A 22,517-nucleotide genomic window follows, 5' to 3' on the forward strand; every position below is an offset into this window, starting at 1 on the left:
CTCTCCTCTCTAAAAGCCTTATTTTAGCTACATGAGATTTGTCAGTTTCCAACTGTTATTGCAAGAAATCAGAAGTATAGTGCATGCAAATAAGATACCAAACCATGTAATGTTTATGCATAATTCTCCATGAATACGGCGTAAACACCAGATTTTTATTGAGTGGAGAGAATACTCATTTTGTGGAAACGTACCTGTTAAACAACACGTGGAGAGAGAACTGTGCCCAAAACTGAACACACCTCTGAGATTCCTGGCAAACATGCCAATTGGGATATGCAAAGGCTTTCTGTTTCCCAGGTATCTCGGGTGTGTTGATTTTTTTGATCACAGACTGGTGGTTTAAAGGTGTGTTTGGGTAGGTATACATGTCATTTAGGACTTTAAAACATAATTAGGACTCTCAGTGTAGTCACTTATGTTTTTGATGGTTTACACTGGCTTTTTCCATTGAAGGCTATTTCCAGAATATTGAGAATATGTGGCAGCCTTTTAGTTCTTTTGAAAGCCAGTGGTTCAATGTTAATTAATGTCTTCATAACTTGTTTATGAAGTCCAACCATACAGGGAAACAAACGGTCATCTTTATTCACTAGAGTATATACATGACCGGTGTCGATAATATTAACTGCTTATGTAATGCAGCGAAGTACATATAATTTACTGACAAAATCCCTGGTCCACACCACTTTTATAAAAAGCCTGGTTCTTTAGGAGTGGAGAGATTTTTGATTAGGCCATGGTAGGAAGCTGAAAACATTGGGTCTCAAAGTTCTCTCATTTCTATTAGCAACTCTCTCAGCATCATTTTAAACTTAATGTGGTTATATTGCCTGCTAGGATAATATTTCATAAGTTCAATAGATTAATAAAAGATCTGTTTATGTTCAGAAGCATGTGTTCATTTGATTTCAAAAAGAAGAATTGGACAGAAGGTGAAAGTGGATGTTGGGTCATATGAAAGTCTTAGATTGCCAATTTCATGCAGCATGATAATAGTAGGATAATACTAAAGAGAGTAGTGTATAAACAATCCAGCGTTCAGTTATACAGTGCAAGACTTGGCTTCATTTTTTTTGTCAGGCATTCATTTGTCTAGTGATAGCCTGTATGTAACCAATCTTATTCTACGTTTAATGGCTATCTCTTATCGTTTACATTTTCATCCCACAGATCATTATTCTTTTACCACATCCTCTAAGTCCAGTCAAACCATTTATCATTAGACTTATTGCCTTCTAGTAAAACATAGTATTTTGCCATGTTACATTTTTTTTATTTTACTGAAATTGTATTGTATTGTATGTCTTTATTTGTATAGCGCCATTAATGTACATAGCGCTTCACAGTAGTAATACATGTGGTAATCAAATAAATAACAGATAATATAAATAACAGATCATGGGAATAAGTGCTTTAGACATAAAAGTAACATTTCGGAAGAGGAGTCCCTGCTCCGAGGAACTAACAGTCTAATTGGTAGGTAGGTAGAACGTACAGAGACAGTAGGAGGGAGTTCTGGTAAGTGGTGAAATGTTATTTATAGAAAATGGGGGTACAGAAGGAAAAAGTTAGGAAATAGGTACGGAAAATAAAATAAGGGGAAAATCATTTCAATACAGGCTCACGGAGACAACATTTAATACATCCTCAGTAGCCAATAAAAATGCAACTGGTAGGGCTCTGGAATGGCCAACTGTCTACAAGAGAACCACTCCCTCTGCTAGGGTGTCAATTGTTTGTTAGTAAAGGAGACAGATATATATTTTTTTTATTTCAGTGTTAAATGTAATTGATCTAATTGCCTCCACTGTCCCCACTGTCCAACTCCTCACCATGCCACTGACCAGACTAAATCCAGAGACCTGACCTCAACCTCTGCCCACTAACCAAGCAAGTTTTACTAACTAATGTACAGTGCGCTTGATAAGGGCGCTATATAAATGCTGCTATAAATAAGGAATGGAAATCGGGTCATGTTCCTTTTTTGTTTTTTAACGACTTTATATATTTAAAACCTAGTAAGTATCAAAGTTATTGTAACAACTTGACCAACATAGTCAACGGTTGAAGCTATCAAGCATGAAAGACGTGACTTATCTGTTCGCTTATTTATAAAATATAGGTTCTGAGCAAGACTAGGAAAGGCTCGTTGTTGTTGAACCAGTGGGTGTTTTCCAGCTTCATTTTGTTAGATGTTCAGTTTCTGGTGAAGAATGTCAGATATTGTGGCATTGAGGGACTATGCCCATGATCTTGTAAAGGAACAGCAGAGCGGGATCCATAGTTCTTGCTGAGAATTCACTGAACACAGTGGTGGAACCACTGACCACAGATTTGACTTTACTGAGTATTATGACTGGACTTTCATCAATCATGGAAGACCTGTACCGGGATATTTTGTTGAGGTGCTTTCAAGAACGATTAACACCCCCTACTAAGAGTTATGAGAGGGCTTTGTCTCTACTTGGCATTTTGTTTAAATGAGTTGTGATCTGATAGGAGGTAGAAATATTAAAATAATCTGAGGGTGATTTAGATAAGAAAGGGGTAAGTACATGAATATTATCATTATGAGTAATAGGAATGTATTCTTTCAGGCTAATCTTTTGCTTGATGCTATGGTTACACATTCAGTATTTTTATGATAAGCTATAGTTGTAATATTGCAGTTAGGCATACATTTTATACATACAAATAACTGGAGGTACCTTTCTAAAAATGTTTGACAAAGAAATTCTTGGCTTTCAACACAAAATGTATTTGCACTGCCCTTGGAGTTTTATTAATTTATTTTTTACTTTATTTGTTTTTTTTTTTTTTTAACTTCAAATTTTTTTTATTGGGTTTCACAACAGGTACATTATGCCACATCCCATAGTAAAACAATTCGAAACCCCCCGAGGTTTACCCTTTTCACTCTCACCATCAAGGGTAAAATCACTCAAAAGCAACAAAGGACTAACAACATACACTCACAAGACTAGACAAACCTGACTCACCGGACCAAAGACTAGACAACAGAGGGAAAAAACAACAAGGAGGGAAAAGAAGGGGGGGAGGGGGGGGAATGGACTGCCACCATGTTCTCCAGCGTCGGAAGATCTACTTTCGGCCTGTACTGCGCACTTCTTTGCGGAACCTGACGACTCCTCCTCTTGGTTCTAGTTTTAATAGTCGGGGGGGATGCTACCTGTCACGTGCCTATGTTATAGTATGTTCCGCTCCGTCACCAGAGAACGCACTTGTGTTTATTATTGCAAAATTGTGCTGGCATCTACCCCGGGGATGTCGGATTGGGTAAACCATGGCTCCCATACTTTTAAGAAATTTCGGCCAGAGTCGTTGACCCAGCTAGTCAACTGTTCCATCTGGCAAACTTGCCACAATCTGTTTCGGATTTTGGGGATGACTGGTAGATCTTGCTGTATCCACAATGCTGCGATCTCGCACCTAGTGGCTGTGGCCATATATGCCACCAATTTGTGTGCTGCTTTTGACAGCCCCTGAGCCCGCCTGCCAAGTAAGAACAGCCACGGGTCCAGGGGGACCTCTAAGTCGAGGATACTTTGTGCCCATGCTCTAATGCTCTCCCAAATCGGGAGTACCTTTGGGCAGGACCACAGCATGTGGACTAAGTCTGCTGTTTCCCCGCACTGTTTTGGGCAGAGCGGGGAATACCCGCCGACGAATTTGGATAGACGTAGTGGGGTGTGATACCAGCGCATCATGACCTTATATGCGTTCTCTTTTAACGTTGAGCAGATGGAGCTTTTGGCCGCCGCCTGTAAGATCCACTCCCAGTCTTTGTCCTCTAGAGTCTCCCCTAGATCTGTCTCCCATTTAGTCATGTAGTTCAGTTTGTCGGCGTCAGGTCCACCTGGACAGATCACCTCCCGGTATAATCTAGAGGTAAGTCCCCGTGGCTCTAGAACACAGCTGCTCAAAATTGGTCCTAGCTGGTCTAATTGGAAATTCATTATAGAATGCTCTTATCTGGAGGTAGCGGAATAATTCGGTGTTTGGAAAACCATCTGGTCCCGGAGCTTTGGCTGGTTTAAGGGCCTTTATAACCTCTGATAATTCTTCGAACGTAAAGTCGCCCTGTAATGCCTCCGTTTCTGTCCTGCTCAATTTGGGAAGACATGCCTCTTTTAGAAACTTCTGGGTTTTTTCTCCTATTTTCTGTGTGTGGCTGACCTTATCTCTGTCATAGAGAACTTCATAAAAAAATTTACATTCCTCAACAATTCTTCTAGGGTCGGAGGTAAGGTCCCCCCCCTTAGTGCGGATTGAGGAGATACTATAATTAGGGAGTTTGTTACGCAATTTATTGGCAAGTAAGGTATCTGGCTTGTTGGCTTTGTCGTAAAACTTACGCTTAGACCAGGCCAACTCCCTCTCGGCTCTGGAGTTTAGCAACAAATTGAGTTTAGTTTTGGTGTCAGAGAGTTCCTTCAGGGTAGTGCTCTGTTTATTGAGACTATGAAGTGCGGAAAGGTGTGCTAGTCTCTCTCGCAAATCTTTTATCTGGGACTCCTTAGCTCTTTTGGTTTGTGCTGCTAAATTCATTAGAAGTCCCCTCATGGTCGCCTTATGGGCCTCCCAGAGTGTAGAGTGGGAAGATACGCTCCCCGTGTTGATTTCAAAATATTCCTTGATTTTATCTCCTATCGCCCGCTCCGATATTGGGTTTTTTAACAGCAGCTCATTCTCCTTCATATATGGTAACTTGCTTTTACCTTCTTCTCTCCCATCTCCCGCTCCCCTTGTCCTCCTCCTCCCTACCACTCTCCCTTCATCTTCTTCCTGTCTCCTTCCAACTACTGACACTTCCCGTACGCCTTCCACTTACCTACCTACTCTTGCTTTCCTATCCCTTCTGCATTCTTCCCCTTATCCAGACTAAACCCTCAGTCTTATGAGTTACCCCCCCTACTCCCTTCCTCTGCCCTGGTTTCTACCATTAATCCTGAAATCCCTCTGTGATTTTCTTAATTAGTACCCCACTACCCTCGACCTAGGGCCTCTACACCCGATTTCCTTCATGGAGTGTGGTAATTGGGCCTGCTTTTCTTCGGTGCAGTTTGCTGCCGCCTCTCCGTCTGTTGTTGCGGCGCATAAGTCCTTTTGAATTTCCCGCCGGTCAGGGCCTCTCGTATGGCGCTCGTCGCCTCCTCGTGACGTCCGGAAATCCTCTCTGCCCCCTGCAAGATGGCCGCCCGCGCACTTCCGTTATCGGCGCCCGGACATCCGGCCGCCGCCATTTTGGGAGCGTCGTTCGTCCTGGACAGATGTGTGTGTGCTCTCTGCCTGGCTGATGGTGGTTTCCTGCTCCTGCGTTCCAGACTGGATTCTTCTCCTACCTCGTTTACGTCGCCATCTTTGGGCCTTCATCTTTCTTCACCCAGGTAAGTACAGAGTCTCTAACAGGTAGGCGAACGAGGATTTTTTCCCACCGAAGGGGATCTTGATGCGGATTCTGATTCATGTACGGAGACACAAGTCTGTAACAGGCAACTTTAACCGATAACTGGGAAACTTGCTCCCCTAACAACGTGGGATATATCGAACAACATTGCTTTGCTGGGATTCAGCTTTTGGTGCGTGGAGATCGGGGAGATTGTCCCGCAGCTGCCCAGCTGGGGCCCGGGGTCTCCTCCGGTGCCGATGGGGCCCCTTTAAGCCCCAACTTCTGGAGGAAAGTCTCTCCCTCTCCAATTTCTTTCATGTAGAGGGCTCTGCCATTTTTACTAACGGACAGCCCGAATGGAAAAGTCCATCTGTACCGAACACTGTGGTCCCTCAGCACTTTAGTGATTGGTAGAAGGGCCCTGTGTCGCAGTAAAGTCAGGGGGTACAAGTCCTGGAAAATGATTACTTTTACTCCTTCGAATTCTACCGACGGGGTAGCACGGGTCCTGTGGAGGATGGCCTCCCTGGTCTTATAGAAATGCAGACGTGCGATGATGTCGCGCGGCTGCTCTGACTGTATAGGCCTCGTTCTTAGGGCCCTATGGCAGCGGTCCATTTCTAATCTCTCTTTGGGGACGTCCGGCAGCAACTCGCCCAGCCATCGCAGGACGAATTCCTCACACTCCCCTGCATCTTCAGGGACCCCCCCGAATCCTGATATTGTTGCGCCGCTCACGGTTTTCGACGTCCTCTTGTTTCTCTTTCAAATCATTAATTTGAATCTGCATCTCCGCCGTTTTTTTTGCGTTGCGTTTGGCGGCCGTGGAAGTAATATCTAACTGGGTCTCCACCCGTCCCGTGCGCTCCCCCAGGCTCCCGATCTCCCTCCCCATCTCTTTAATCTCTGCTTGCAGGAGAGTTTTAAGGTCTGTATAAAGGCGATTGAAATCGCATAGCCGAACTGGTTGGTATTCTGGGTTTTCTCCACCCTCCCTCTCTCCTTCCCGTTCTGAATCAGAGCCCTGATTCGAACTCGGCTCCATTGCTGCTTCAGCCGTGCTGTTTCTTGTGCTGGTAAAATATTGTGGGAGCCCCTTTGATTTCGGGGTTTTGGCCTGTCGCTTCGACATCCCGGCAGCTTGGCAGAGTGTTAGGAGTTGAATTCCCGATTTTTATTTCGAAATAAAGGTTTTTTTATTGCATTATATTACGAGCGGGGCATAGAGCAATGGGATCACGCATCCATTCTCCCTGCCGTCGCGCATGCGCCTCCACTTTATTTGTTTTTTAAAGAGCTTGGAGGGGATACAAAATAAAAAGGGGGGGAGGGAACCGCCTATGAAATGTTAAAGCTGCAGTTCAGTCTTTTTTTTATTTTTTTACATTTATTTTTTTACTTCAATAGTTTTATGTGTGCAATCTCTAATTAGCTAAAGAACTGTATAGCTGCAGCTCAATTAGTTTTCCATGTATTGATCGGCGAAATTTGGTGACATATTAAAAGCTGGGATTTGTTTATAATCTGCTTGACTGGCAGTGGAAGCTCATGAATATTCATGAGCACTCCTGCACTGACAAGTGCTGGAGGGAGGGCAGTGCTGACAAAGGGGTGTGCCAGAGCTTGTGACAGGACATGAAGGGGCAGTGCCTTAGCAAATGGCTGTTAAAATAGAATACAAGAAAATTGGTCTTTCAAAGTTGTTTTTTTAAAAACAGAAAATGCTAAAAGTATTTTTTCTTACTACAGAACTGATTTATTAAAAAAAAACCACACATGCAGGATATTGACTGAACTGCAGCTTTAAAGGGGATTGGCATCTTCAACATTTACTCAAACGTGCCTCAGTTTTGTAGTTCAGTTTTGCTCACAACTACAGTCACTGATGCACCCTTGCAGGGACGTTTTTACAGTGGATTGTTTTTATGCCACTTGACAGTGCCGGAATTCTGTATAATTGGTGCACCATATGCATACAAAATGTGCATGTTCTAAATATTGTACACAAACAGAATACTGTTTTTAGGTTGCTGTTATGTTTTCATGTGTGTTCATATTTCAAGCGCACACCATTCATAAATCTAAAGGCACATGGAATTCTTTTTTTTATTTTTTTTAAATCTTTGAGAGTAGTGTCTGGAGCCATTGGGTGCCACAAGCTGGAAAAACATGCAGGCAGCTAAAACCCTGACTATCACCAAGAGCTTTCAAGGGTCTGTCTGTTTGTTTGGTGGTCTGAAAAGTATGGAGTTCATTTTTTAGAAAGGCAGCTTGTAGAATTACTGTGACACATACTGGGCAGAAAGCCAGAGCTGGCCTGGTTTCAGACATTGTCTTTCCCCTCATTGAAGTGTCAGGACGTAATTCATGGAAAATTTGGTTGAGTTGGCAGCTCTTTCATTGAGTTTCATTGAGTTGCAGTGTGCCAGAGTCACATGAGTTCAGGACCCGCAGCCAACAATGCACGGGGATTTCTAAGCAGTAGGAATCAGTCAGGCTGCAAAAAGGTCTGTTTGATGTGGCTTAAACATCACTTCAGGTGTGATTAGCAGGACCAAAAATTCAGATGAGGGAAGTTTTTTTTCTGATAAATTCCAAGGACTTGTAAGTTTTAGAAATGAAATTTACCACTGTAATATATTGTATTTAATTTATTTTTCACTAATGATTTAAGATGTTTAATATTTATTCTAAACATCATATCTAATGCTGAGTATTAAAGTATTTTTTATTATTGATGGGGATGCTTGTACACGTGCTTTTCGATAATGCTGAATATTTTTGAATACCTGTTTGTCTTTTTGTTTAAGGCATTGCACCTTCAATCCAGTTTTTTATTATTATTGATATATTTGCATGACATTTTATCAAAGTGTTCCCCAAATGTCCAAAAAGCCTTTTATTTATTACACCTTTTGCAGTTGTGATTTCAACATTTCAACATAACAGAAGAGCAATGCACAATACAGATTTTTGTTGTTTTTATCATGGATTTTACTAGCAAAATAATGTTTTCATATTTCTTATTTCTTTCTAGCCACAACAAGAGGTTCAGAAAAAGCCTGCTCAGGTAAGACTGCTCTTCTACCCATGATCTCCCTACATGTGCACTGCATTAAACAAAATGGCCCAGTGTGCTCACTACCCAGAATGCTTGTCTGCAGATCAATCACTCAGGCCTTGTGCAGGGTGGCGCTGAGCGGGCGGGTGCGCTCACGCTGGCCACACACATTGCAGCAATGTGTTTCGTCGCGTCGCTTACCTGCTTGCCAAGCAAGCAAATTTGAATTTGACGCTCGCGCATCACGTGAGCGGTTCGCTCAATGAGGGCGAACCAGCTCTGTGACGTCTTGGCTGCGCCCCCTGACACGCCCCAACCCCCCCGCGTGCGCACCTAACCGGCCACAAATCGCCTGCTCCCTGCCTGGCCGCACCCTTATGATGGGACTGGGTAGAGAGAGGGACAGCTAGCCAGAGCATGAAAAAGTATGGATGTCCATGGGGTTAAAATCTGATACAAGGAACAGACCCTCAGTACTTTGAGAAACCAAATACCCACCCATTCATTTTTAACACGTTTAAAAAAAAATGTGTGTTTGTGTATACCACTTTGGTCTGGGAAATGTGCCTTGCCGTGTTCATGGGTGAGCACATTTAAACAATAGTTTGTATTAAAATGTTGATCTTGTCCTTTTAACTACAATAACATTTTAGCAGCAGGAGATTCATCAACATTGTTTAAACTTAGTTGGACACCTTGGGACGTCAGAATTCATCAGAAGGACTGTCTTGTACGACACAATAAAACTGCTGTTTACCGTCACTAAACAAATGTTCAAACAAGCCGCAATGGAGCACAAACAAACGCAAGTGCTGAATTGAGTGACTCTAACCACATATCAATAATGCAACTACAGTATGTGTTCATATTGCTACTATTTGAGTCCAACTTTACAACTCTATTGGACTTCATAAAAAGGCACAGGAAACATGTTTTTATTCTTATGCTTCTAGTCCAATTCGAGTAAAACTCCTACACAATTGGTTATTACAACATAATACTTGATTGTACTGTATTATTTCCACAAGACAATAAGTCCAAAACATTCTTCCGTTTATTTATTTCACTGAATGCCCGTTTTACTCCAGAAATATTTTATAGTCATCCTTGTTAAACTCCTAATTGAAAGTGAAAGTTGTCACCTTTTTTGCAGTTCTATTTATGCCTCTCTTGACATCCCAATTGGAATAGCTGTTGGGTTAAAGGGATGTTAGACTTGATGTGTGCTCCCATTGCAAAGCTCTGGGACCATGAAATGCTGTTCGCTCAGCCCACCTCTCTATTTTTCTTTGCACTATGGAATTTCCCTTTAAAGGAGAGGAGTGTAGACTAAGAATTAACAGCAAGGACATGATCCCATGTGGGTTTCCTAATTTGAGCTGTCTAAGGAAACAGCGATAAATTATATAAACATCGGGACTACGTGGAAGTTCATGGAGGATAATGTAAATCTTAAACGAAATTCACAGGAATCCCTTCCTCTTCCATCTGTTTCCTTGAAAATATCCTCACTGATGGCTTTTCCATGTGGCAGTCTGAATTAGGTTAGAAACGTATCCTTTCTCGATCAGCGGGGCTTTCGGAGTTTACATACAAGATCTGCTGTTTGGGTTCATATTTTTTTTCAGAGCTTGGGTTTGAATAGTTTGCAGAAAAGGCTTCTCGTCTCAAACGGGGGCACCTGTTATTTTTTGTTTGTTTGTTTTTGAAAGGATTTTCTTTTTAGCGATGGGGGAAAAAAATTACTTTCTGCACGAATGATGTAAAGGGATTTAGAAACGCAGACACTTCAGACTCATGGCATACTGTCGAACGATATCCGTAACTATCAACTCTAACAATAGCGAGAAGCTCTGTTTCTTGTTTTTTACATCATCGGTTGGTATACTGTTTCCATTTATTGATTTATTTTTAGTAATACCAGAATGTTTATTATAAGCTTCTTCTGATTTTCTTTAGGAACGCTGTCACATGCTTGATGGCAACCTAAACCCGCGTCCATAGTTAGCGCGACATTGCGCGTGCCGCACACAAAAGCCTGTAAGGCATTTCACACAGCCATAGAGCACGCATGCACGAGCGAGATGGTGCTACCTGTGCCCCCGCTCTCCACACACTGCTGCTGCCTGGGCAATCACGTAACGGGGAGCCCCCCCACAAGTGATGCACACCCCGCCGGGATGGACGCACACTTAATGTAAACATAGTAAAAATACACCACAGGAGAAAGAAATAAGAAAGCCCAGCTCATCTAAATTCCCTGCATCTACCTCCAGTACCTCTGACTGAGTGAAGGAATGCCTCAAGAATAGTCCCCAGGTTTCTCGTGGTCTGGCCTCCTCTGTCCCCGCTCCACACACTGCCGCTGCCCATCCCGTAGCGGGAACGCCCCCCCCAAATGCCGAACACCCTACCACGAGTGATGCACCCAAAAACCACCTCCCCCCCCTTCGGCTGGGACCTCCGCTCTCTGGTACCTCTAAGTAAAGGAATGCCACACACACACACAAGGAATTCATAATTACTATAAATATAGAAGTAGCTAAAACATGCGTTCTAAGTCAAACTTCTTTGCGTTTTGGCACTGAAATTGTGTTTTGATTTTTAATTAAAAACATCACACTTACAAATACGATTTCTGTGACAAAACAGGGACTAAAGAGAAAGAAGTTTCACTTGAAATGCGTGTGCTCGGCCCACACACACATTTTTTTTTTTCAATCACGCGCATGCGCCCCTTTTCCATATGTATTTAATGGGTAATGGAATTCCTGGTTTTAATCATCTATATGTTTATATAGTTTAATAGTTAACAGATTCTTACAGGTGTTTCAGTGTTTGTGTTTTCAGAATACCTCTGTAACCAGCACACCACTTTATGTCAAGGGTATGTTGATATCTGCTGACTTTGGCAGCCTTGGCCTCTCACAGACTCTTTGCCTCTCAAAGTCTCTTTCTCTACAGTATATGTCTGAGCAGAGGTCTCTTAAGTGGCCAGGGAGCTAGGGGGATACAAGAAGCCTCACAGCTGGGGTATGTGGGGCCCTCTCCACTCCGGCCAGATCACTGGCTCACACCTGGTCTCCGCGCTCCCGCCAGCAGTTGATCCGAGCCCTGCTCCCCTCAGCACACGCAATGCCCCGCCCACTCACCCCCCCCCCGGTCCAGCAGCAGGCCTCGCCTCCCTGAGCTGTTCCTATAGGCTTTCTGTCCCAGAGGGCAGTCGGAATCTCCCCGCTGCTCCTCCGTCGTCCCGCAACTGGTTCGGTCGGCGTCTACCCGTCCACCTGGGTACGCACCCTCCCCAAAGCGTAGGGCTTCCGCATCGCGTCAGCACCTCTGTCCGCTGCAAACGGGCTGGGAGGCGCGTGACCCTGCGGATCACACGCAGCAGGCCTGAGCCGGGTGGCAGGCCCCCAGACTAGGCTAGCCACATCAACTCAGCAGCCATCTTCGTTTTTTTTTTTTTTAAAGAAAAACAATTGCATTTTATTTTGTTGGTTAAAATTGGCTATACTACTGCTTTATAAACTAGCACGTTATTTGTTTTTGATATGAACTAAACCTAGATATCTCAAATAGTTAGGTAATTTAAAGGCTCTCTTCCCTCCCCCCTATCCTTCTTTTCCCTCTCCCCCACCTCCCCACTCTCCCTCTCTTCCCTCCCCACTCTCCCTCTCTTCCCTCCCCCTTTTGCTCTCTTCCCTCCACCCCTCTCCCTCCTTTCCCTCCTTCCCCCACCTTCTCCCTCCTCCCCCCCCCCCTCAAACAGGGACACATTAAAAAATGATCTATAAAACAAATGACATCACAAAACTAAATATTATAATGGTCCCATTTGTGCTGTATTATTGATTTTTTTTCCGAACACAAACTCTCGAGTAACAAAATGACAATTTGGTTTATATTAGTACATAGTTTAATTAGCGCTTACTGATATAGTTAAAATGTTTACTCTTTGCTATGATCGATTACATAAACACATGCAGTGTTTATTTTTACGGGTCTAAGCGAGTCCAAACAGGGACAAACTAAAAATAGAGACATTTTGAGAAAAGTGTCGTAACACCGGGACATTTAATTAAAATCCGGGACTGTCACAGCCAGAATGGGCCGTATAGTCACCCTATGTATATAGCACTGTCGGCTTCACTGGGCTGCACATAGAATTGCACATGCAGCATAAGAGCCTGTCCCAAAGAGCTTGCAATCTTAATTGTGTAAATAGTCACGTGAACTGGCCTCTCTTTCATAACACCTCCATTCTCAGTTTGACATAACTAATGAGATTTATTACATTTCTATCCATAGCACAAGGTCCTGCTGTTTATTCAGCACAGATAAATGAGGCAGAGTGGGTGTTCTTACTGATTATATATATATATATATATGGCACACAAAGGAGCCTGCAACAAACCTATATCAATAAACTGTGCTAAAGCCAGTTCAATAAGGTGTAAATAGTAACACCACTGGCGGTGCTGGGGATGGGAATAATATGAAAACCAACACAGAAAAAAAGAATCCCCTAATAGCACTCTAGCACAGGGGAGCGCAAACTTTTTGTGCTGCGCCCCCCTGTCACTCTGCCCCCGGCTCTCGCGCCCCCCTGCCTACTTTCATTCGCGTCAGATGAAACTGCGTGGGCGTGTGACGTCAGGTCACAACGTGCCGCGGCGTCTATTGACGCCGCGTTGCCATGGCGACGCAACACAGACGGCTGAATCCCGGTAAGTAAACAGTTGCAGGGGCCTCACGCGATCCCCCGGCATTTAATTTAAATGCCTGGAGGAAGAGCGCGGGGCCTCTGCAACTGCCTGCGCCCCCCCAGCACAATCTCCCGCCCCCCCTGGGGGTCGCGCCCCCCACTTTGCGCACCGCTGCTCTAGCATACAAAAGTAACAAAATGTATTCATCACAAAAAAACACATAAGTTAAAAAAGGAAGCGTTGGTGTCCTGCCTGCTGTTAGATAGTATTAAACTCCTAAAAGACAAACATAACAAGCTGAAATAGGCTGTTACTGAATTTAAATTAGTTTAAGAGAACATACTACTGAACTATAGTATGCACACAAAAAAGCTGGTACTTCATGCTTAGCACATAAAAATAACTGCACCAAAGGGTAATGAGTGTAAAAGCAAACAATGTTTGCCTTTAACAACTCTGACCGGTCGGTCAGTGATTGCTGAAGTAAGCACCCCAATTTTGAGTCAGTGTGTGCAAAATAGCAAGAATATGCAATAGATGAAAATAAATTTGATTTAGCACACACAGAGGTTGACTGAATGACAGGTGATATGCAACAAAGCAAAAGAAGGTGCAGGGAATACTTAGCATGAGTCCAGCAGTGAAAAGTGTCCACAAAAGAGGAGAGTGATCTTGAGTTCAGTGATGGTGAATCGCAGCCGGAACCGCCACAATGCCCCCAGCTGTCTTCATTTCCTCCTGCCGCATCACGTGGTTCCGCCCGACGCTCCCACTACACAGGGAGCATGCGCATTGTGGCACTGCCCTGAGGAAGGTCCCACTCTGAGGATCGAAACGTTGGCTGCCCTGTGGTGTTAATACACTTTATTTACTTCATTATTGCGGTGTGCTGTCTCTTTGTTACCTGGATTTCCCTGGTTACCCTGTGTGTGTATATATATATATATATATATATATATATATATATATATATATATATATATATATACAGGCATACCCCGCATTAACGTACGCAATGGGTCCAGAGCATGTATGTAAAGTGAAAATGTACTTAAAGTGAAGCACTACCTTTTTCCCACTTATCGATGCATGTACTGTACTGCAATCGTCATATACGTGCATAACTGATGTAAATAACGCATGTGTAACAGGCTCTACAGTCTCCCCGCTTGTGCACAGCTTAGGTACAGGTAAGGAGCCGGTATTGCTGTTCAGGACGTGCTGGCTGGCGCATGCGTGAGCTACCGTTTGCCTATTGGGCAATATGTCCTTACTCGCAAGTGTACTTAAAGTGAGTGTCCTTAAACCGGGGTATGCCTGTGTGTGTGTGTGTGTGTGTGTGTGTGTGTGTGTGTGTGTGTGTGTGTGTGTGTGTGTGTATATGTATATATATATCAACTGTAAATATTACTGTATGTTCATTTGCATGTCTTAGACAGGTCTGCAACCCTGTCTTTCCCCATTATCACTCAGCATACAGCAAGGGATTCTGGGAAATGACATGCAAATGAGCACTTAGTGCCACCTTTTGTCTCAAGATCGTATTACACAAGCAAATCCTCAAGCCAATGCATGCTGTTTTAAACACAGCTTTTAAACAGAGGCTGGGATGAGATGCAAAGCCATTACACCCACTCACAGACATGTTTCAACCTTGATGGGTATCATCAGTGTGAGGTTGGTTGTAATGGCTAAGCTGGTTTGAGACTATAGACTAGGTAATCACCACAATTATTAAGGTTATGGTGGGTAAAAAAAGTGACAAAAACCCTCCACAGTAAAGCATAAAGCAACTATATATATATATGTATACACACACATACACGCACTGTATGCTCATTTGCATGTCATTTCCCAGAATCCTTTACTGCAGTGGAAGCACTGTATGCTAGGTCAGCGGTGCGCAAACTCCCTGCACCCCCCTTACCTGCTGCCTCCTCGGTCAAGCCCCCCCCCCCCTCGCCTCTAATGATGCGTCAAATGACACTGCGGGGTCATGTGACGTCACGTGACACGTCTCCATGGTAACGGGCGTCATTTGATGACGCATTGCCATGGAGACGCGTGGACAAGTAGCTGGCCAGTAAATTTTACAGAGGCCTCGCGCTCTTCACACGGGGCCTCTGTAACCGCCGCGCGGCCCGTGCCCCCCCAATAAAGTCTCACGCCCCCCAGTTTGGGCACCGCTGTGCTAGGTGATAATGGTGAAAAGCAGGGTTGCAGACCTGTCTGAGACATGTGAATGTGCTCACAAGTTTTTATATGTTATTTATATATATATATATATATATATATATATATACACACACACACACACACACACACACACTGATTGAGAACTTATTGTATACGAATGTTTTCTGAAACACAACTTAACCATGCATTTTCCTGCTCCCCTTATCCCCCCCATTTCCCGCACATAAAGAATGTTGCTTGTAATACAGCAGTGTTCATTTTCCTTGTGAAGTGGTTGTGGAAGGGACTGTGAAGCTGTTCAGTGTTCAGCAACCCTCATGCCTGGTACTCATAAAAATGTCACTGTGCACTTCCAGTTTGAAAGGCCCTTTTATCTTGCTTTCCTGAAGCCCCTTTCCAATGGCTAAGCAGCTTGACCTGGAAGCTGCAGGTTGGCCTTACCACATAGCTAGGTCTTAATGAGGTGTGTGTCTCTTGGCTACAGTCTTTCACCCTCCTTCATTTCTTCAGAGCTCCTGCTTTGAGTACTAAATAATGTGGATCCCTTGGCAAATCATCTGAGAATGTTTAACGTCTTAAAGCAGCAGTTCAAGCTGCCGTTTAAAATATATATATCTATATCAAAAAACACAGTAGCGCCAAGAGATAAGAGGACAATAGTAGATAGTGATGAATCTATATCAATCTTATTATGGTAAAAAGAGAAAACAGCTAATATATATAAAAGAAACAGATACTAATCCACTCCTTGAAAAAATATATCCAGTCCAATAGTTGCCCTTGAAATGGGTGTATGGCAGCTTTCATATGGGAGAACCACATCCAAGAAATCTACAAAACAAAAAGAGAAAGCGCGCAGCCCATAGCGTAAAAAGCGTAAAATTTAATAAAAAAATATATGGAGGAGGGAAACAAGCTCACTCACAAACGACAAAGTATAAAAGGCATTTGAAAAATATCACCACCATGGGAAAAGCAAGATGAAACCTCCACAGCAAAGGTGAAATGAACGCTGTCAGCTGCTTGTCCAAAAGTTCAGACCTCGTGGATAGGTGATAACAATCAGTATGGAAGTCCTGAGTAGTCAAGTTCTTCCTACCAGTGGGAACCGACACTGGAGCTCTGTGCAGCAGGGGAGGACGCTCGTCACAAGCCAGCCGCCCCACGATGACGTATCGCCGTCGCTGCGTTCCTGACGCGTTTCTTCAGATGACTGACTTTATCAAAGGATAAATGAAACTCCACTCAGACCCAAATATATACAGAAAGGGGCGGGTTGTTAAGCGACAAATATCCAATAAGAAAAGAGGGACAACCCTGCATATGGTGACCATTGAACTAACCTCAGAAACAAACGATCTGGAAGAGATTAAAGCTGGAACCATTCTGCTCTTAAACAATGACAAGTTATATCGGCGAATCTGTATACAGGAATTGAAGTATAATATATGCAGGGTTGTCCCTCTTTTCTCGTGTGTGTGTGTACTTGCTCCGCCTGTGCTGCATCTGCGTCTACACGCGTGCCCAACCGGCGCATGCGCGCCAAGCGCGGGAGGCCTACACGTGTGGCAGCTGCCATAATGGCCTCTTCTGCGAGCAGTGACGTCACTTTCGGCCGGGAGTGCACTTCAGTCACCATCAAGACAATTTACTCCCAAGGGAAATTTTCATGCGGTTGGTGCCAGCATAGAAGTTTCACTTCAAAACATGCAACAAATATTTTCTCATAGTACAGAACCGTTTTTTTTGTTTTGTTTTTTTGGGGGATGGGGGGGTTTGTTTTTTTAAACACATGTGGGATATTGCTTAGTTTGCAACTTTAAATGTGAACTAATGTGTTTAAAAAAACAATGTTACTGTGCACAAGTTTTTATTGCAACTTGCCTATACTGATGTAACACTAGAAAAAATACTAAAGTGCACATTAAAGGGACAGCATCTTAATAAATGGGAACATTCCAGTAGTATATAAAAGTTTCTTCCTATATTGGAATAATATATAAATAATTGGTGTCTAAGGACCAGCACCTTTACCACTACCCCACACCACCTCCATTTCATATTAACCTTTAATTCAGCTAGAAGTAAATAGTGCATGCATATGTATATTAACTTTTGGTCTGAGGCACACAAGAAAAGTGTCTATACGAACACTTGGTCTGAAGTCGTCGTATTATATCTGAATGCATTTTAGTCTAAAGTGTGTGTGTGTCCGACTACACACACTCTACACCCCACACACATACACACACTCTCCTCCCCACACACATACACACACTCTCCTCCCCACACACACTCTACACCCCCCACACACACACACTCTACACCCCCCCCACACACTCTTGACACATCCCACACTCACTCGACACCTCCCACACTCACTCGACACACCCACACAATCAACTCCTGTCACGCTGTAGAACAAAACATAGACCAGCACGAGCCATGGATGAAACACCTACGACATAAGTGTAGCACCATTTTTTATAGCGACTTGGGAAAAGTTACGGGTGATTCCATTCAATTGAATTTAAGAGAAGGGTCGACCCCAAAAAAAATTTAAGGCAAGGTCAGTTCCATTCGCCCTGAAGGCTGGAGTGGAAACAGAGCTAAAGTATTTAGAGGAGTTAGGGATCATCTCCAAGGTAAAACACAGTGCATGGACATCGCCAATTGTGCCAGTAAAGAAAAAGAATGGCGAGCTGCGCATATGTGGCGATTTCTGAATTGCTCTGAAAAGCCAAATGATCGTGGACCAGTATCCCCTTCCAAGAAATTAAGACATTTTTGCTTCCCTAGCAGGGGGAAAACTATTTTCGAAAATTGATCTCAAGCAGGCATTCCTGCAAATGGAGGTTCACCCTGATTCCAGGAAATATCTCACGATCAACACACATAAAGGACTATTTCAGTTTAACCGAATGGTTTTGGGGATTGCCCGAGAACCCGCAATTTGGCAGCGTAAAATGGAGGAACTATTAGCTGGCATACCTCGATGATATGTTGATCACCGGGCGCACTGACAAGGAGGATCGCCACAATGTCGAGCTGGTGCCACAACGCTTAATGGACTATCGGCTAAAGGCAAATCTGCAAAAATGCAAGGTTTTTTTTTCCCAAATTAGAGTTTTGTGCACGTGTGGTGGATGAAGAAGGGCTCCACACAACAGAAGACAAGGTTGACGCATAAGTGAAGGCTCCCACAGCCAAGGATGTCTCGCAACTTCATCCCTTCTTGGGACTACTGGACTATTCTAATACAGCGGTGCGCAAACTGTGGGGCGCGACCCCCAGGGGGGGCGCGACACTGCCGACGGGGGGCGCGGGGTTTACAGAGGCCCCGCGCGCTTCCCGAAGGCACTTAAATTAAGTGCCGGGGGAGCTGCAGGGCCTCTGTAAACCTAACTTACCGTGGCTCCGGCGGCTTCCTCCCTGCGGCGCCATGGCAACGCGGCGTCAAAATGACGCTGCGAGGTCATGTGACGTCACGTTGCTATGGCAACATGACGTCATTACGCCGGAGCGCGGATAAGTTGGGGTTGGGGGGGGCGCGGGAGCGAGGGGACAGCCGCCAGGGGGGCGCAGGGAAAAAAGTTTGCGCCCCCCTGTTCTAATAGATTCTTGCCTAATCTAGCACACATTCTGTACCCCCTGCACAGATTATTGGAAACAACAACAAAATGGACCTGGACACCGACGTGTCAGGAGGCTTTTGTAACCTCAAAACGCATGATTCTGACGTCCCGATAATTGGTCCATTATGACCTCCGCTCACCATTATTGTTAGCATGTGACGCTTTACCATATGGTCTCAGGGCAGTACTTTCTCATCTGATGGACAATGGCACAGAGTAACCAATCGCTTTTGAGTGTTCGTTCCCTATCCGTGGCCGAACGCAACTTTTTTCAGATTAAGAGGCCCTAGCTATATTGTGGGCTATAAAAAAAAATTCCACTTGTATGTATATGGTCGCGACTTTACGCTTTTCACGGACCACAAAAAGGTATAACAGCTGATGGCCTACAAAGGTACGCTCTCTTTTTGGGAGCGTACACATACAGTATAAAATACCGCTCACACGATGAGCACACTAATGCGGATGCTATGTCCCGACTACCACTTCAAGAAAAAAAACTAAATTCAGCAACAACGTTGTCACTATGCGACTACGAATTCATTGACCTCGCAATTACTTGCTAAGGTCTCGGGCATGGTCAGCGCTTATGCGCTGAGGCGCGCTGCTGCTCGGCAGTGAGCCCCTGCAGCCGCAATGAGAGCGGCTTTAGCAGGGGCTCGCTTCCGCAAGCGTGCGGAAGCGTAAGTCTTAGCAAAATTTTAAATTCAAGCGCTCAAGGGAGCGCAGGGCCGGTCACGTGAGCGGTTCGCCCAATGAGGGCGAACCAGTTCCGTTACGTCACAGGCCACCCACCGACACGACCAAGGCCAGGGAAAGCACCCGCTTTCCCTCAGCCTCCGCGCGCTTCAGCACAGCTGCAGTCCTATGGACGCAGCCTAAGGTATCACAGAGGGATGACACGCTCTGCACCGTTATGAAATCTGTACAGGGTGGATGGCCTCAAACCGTAGTGTACAACTTGAGGCCATATAAACTTCGTGCACGGTGGAAGAGACTGTGTTACGTGCACAAAGTCACATTCAACGGGGCTCTAACTCCAAATCCTTTGTCCCAGGGGAGACGATATGGGTACAGATGTATGGCACCACCCACAGATGGAAGGCCACTACAGTCGCAAGAATTTTGGGACCAAAATTGTATATAGTGACCATGGAAGATGGCCTTTCCACCAGACACCACACGGATCAAATCAGATCCGGGCCTACAACAAACAGTTACTCAGAACAGGCCAACAGACCCAGCCAGACAGATATTTTGGAGTGGCGTGTGGTATGCCAAAATACCACGTACCAGAGAACTCGGCAGTGGAGCAACCGATCTTGCAACCGGCCCCTAGGCAAGAGGAGCCAGTACAGGCAAGCAGACACAGTGATGGATCCAGGTGTACAGGATGAGCACCGGGAGGATGACCCCAGAGAGGAAGTAGCTACACGACCGGCCCGGGAGCGGCGATCTCAGCGACTGCAAATGGAAGAGCGGATCCGTTATTTCAACAAACCACATCGGAAGACGAGGTCCAATAGAAAGAGTGTGAGACCATGAGGAAGAAGAGCTTTCAGAGACCTACTCGGGGAACATTAACTTCGAACTTTATATAGTTGGGTTATGTAGATTTTGTTTATGTTCTATGTGAAGTGTTTATGGCAAGGGGAGGAGATGTGGTGTATTGGGTACTTCCTGGCCACTGTCATGTGATGCAGTGATGTCACCACTCTGACTTATGAACCAGGAAGAAGAGGGAGAGCCAAGCCAGTCAGGATAACATCCGGGCAATAATAGACACGCAGCAGTCTGAGGTAACCAGGAGAATGACTACTTGTTCGCAGTAATAAAGAAGGATCGTTTAATACCAACAAGGTAATGTGTTATTGTGAAACATAAACACTTAGACATAACAACTACACCGCCCCACCTCACACACACACACACTACACTCACCTCCCACACACTACACCCACCTCCCACACACTACACACCACACACTACACTTCGTCCCCCTCCTCCCCCCCCCCACACGCACTACACCCCCCCAACACACGTGAGCGCACACATATACACACTACACCCCCTGCGCGCACACTACACACACGATACACCACACACACACACTACACCCCACACCCACAATTTTGTTTCTGAATTAAGTATTTATGCTCAGCTGTTTGTATTTGATACCTCTCTAATGTTAGCGATGGAAATAAATGTGTTGGCTGGAATTGTTGCTAGTGTAGCTATAGTACATCTCCATTGGTGGTTTACAAAGATATCCTAGAGCAGGAATGCGAGCCTGTGAGACGGCCCTTGGCCCGCGCCAATTTGGAATGGCACACTTGATACACCCAGACAAATCCAGTGCCCCCCACTTTGCGCACCGCTGTCCTAGAGCATAGACAAATCACAATAATTTACTCATCACTAATCCAAAGCTGAAGCTAAAATGAAATTCGCTGCCTTACAAAAGCTTGCATTTGTGTTGTTAGGCCGAGTCCATAGAAGGACAGGCCGCGCTGAGCCGTGCGGACGCTCCGCGCTGAGCCCCTGCATCCTCAATGAGGATGCCTTGAGAGGGGGCTCACGCGAGCGTCCGCAGGCGCTGGATTTTTCAGCCGACAGCCAAGCTGTTTTTCAGCGCGCGGTCGGCTGAAAACATCCAATCGGTGCGGAGCAGCGTCAACGTCACGGCGCCGTGACATCGGCAACGTTGACGTCGGTACGTCATGGGCGATTGGCCCAGCGACGTCACTGTACCGCCTCCCTCAGTCTTCCCCCGCCTCCGATCGCGCCCGCTGGCTCGCCTGCATGGGCATGAAATCGCGCAGATTTCAGCAGGCGAGCCTCAGCGTCAGCGCGGCTCCGAACTCCTCACCCCTCTATGGCCCAGCCTTAGTCATGATTACTTTACTGAACTATTTCTAACATCAGTCTCAGTACTCGGCCACAAAGTGCGTCTATAACACCAAAGTTATGAACTACCAAACCCATGCACATTTTATCACACAATGTCCATGGTGTAAAGCAGGGGTGTGCAAAGGGCGTGCAGATTTCTGGGTGGGTGGGGGACGGCTCTTACAGAGGCCTCACGCTCTTCCCCACTACACTTAAATAAAATGCAGAGGGAATTCGCCAGGCCTCTGTATCTCTCTTCTCTCCGACGGCTTCTGGCGAAGCGTCACCCTGACTACGCGGAATCAGATGACAACGTATTGCCATGGCACCACGATGTCACGTGACGTTAAATGACGCTGCCGATGCCGGAGGAAATGTATGGAGGGGGCACAAGCAGACGGGAGAGCAGGCAGGGGCCCAAACAAAAAAAGTTTACCAACCCCTGGTGTAAACAATCTCTAACATGTTTGGGTTTGTTTTTTTTAAGGTTCCTTTTGCCTAATACAATCAGCTGAAGCTTTGATATCGCTGACCTCATTTGGAAGAGCCAATGATCAGTGATGATTAGTCAAGCAGGGTATTCTGGGAAAGAAAATGGCAACCCTTTTAACTAT

The 22,517-nt window shown here is 45.0% G+C and overlaps 1 protein-coding gene across 2 annotated transcripts in view; it reads left to right on the forward strand.

The window, feature by feature from the left end:
• The window catches only part of HMGA2 (high mobility group AT-hook 2), a 137,127-nt gene that overhangs the window by 103,933 nt on the left and 10,677 nt on the right, over window positions 1-22,517 (forward strand). For both annotated transcript variants that reach the window (XR_012801694.1, XM_075600361.1), the window contains exon 4: window positions 8,451-8,483. Coding sequence is in view for 1 of the 2 variants with exons in the window: in XM_075600361.1 (XP_075456476.1) it covers window positions 8,451-8,483 (33 nt within the window). In the remaining variant the exon portion in view is untranslated. The remainder of the gene's footprint in view (window positions 1-8,450; window positions 8,484-22,517) is intronic.

Source organism: Ascaphus truei, chromosome 5, assembly GCF_040206685.1.
Source record: "Ascaphus truei isolate aAscTru1 chromosome 5, aAscTru1.hap1, whole genome shotgun sequence".
Lineage (NCBI taxonomy): Eukaryota > Metazoa > Chordata > Amphibia > Anura > Ascaphidae > Ascaphus > Ascaphus truei.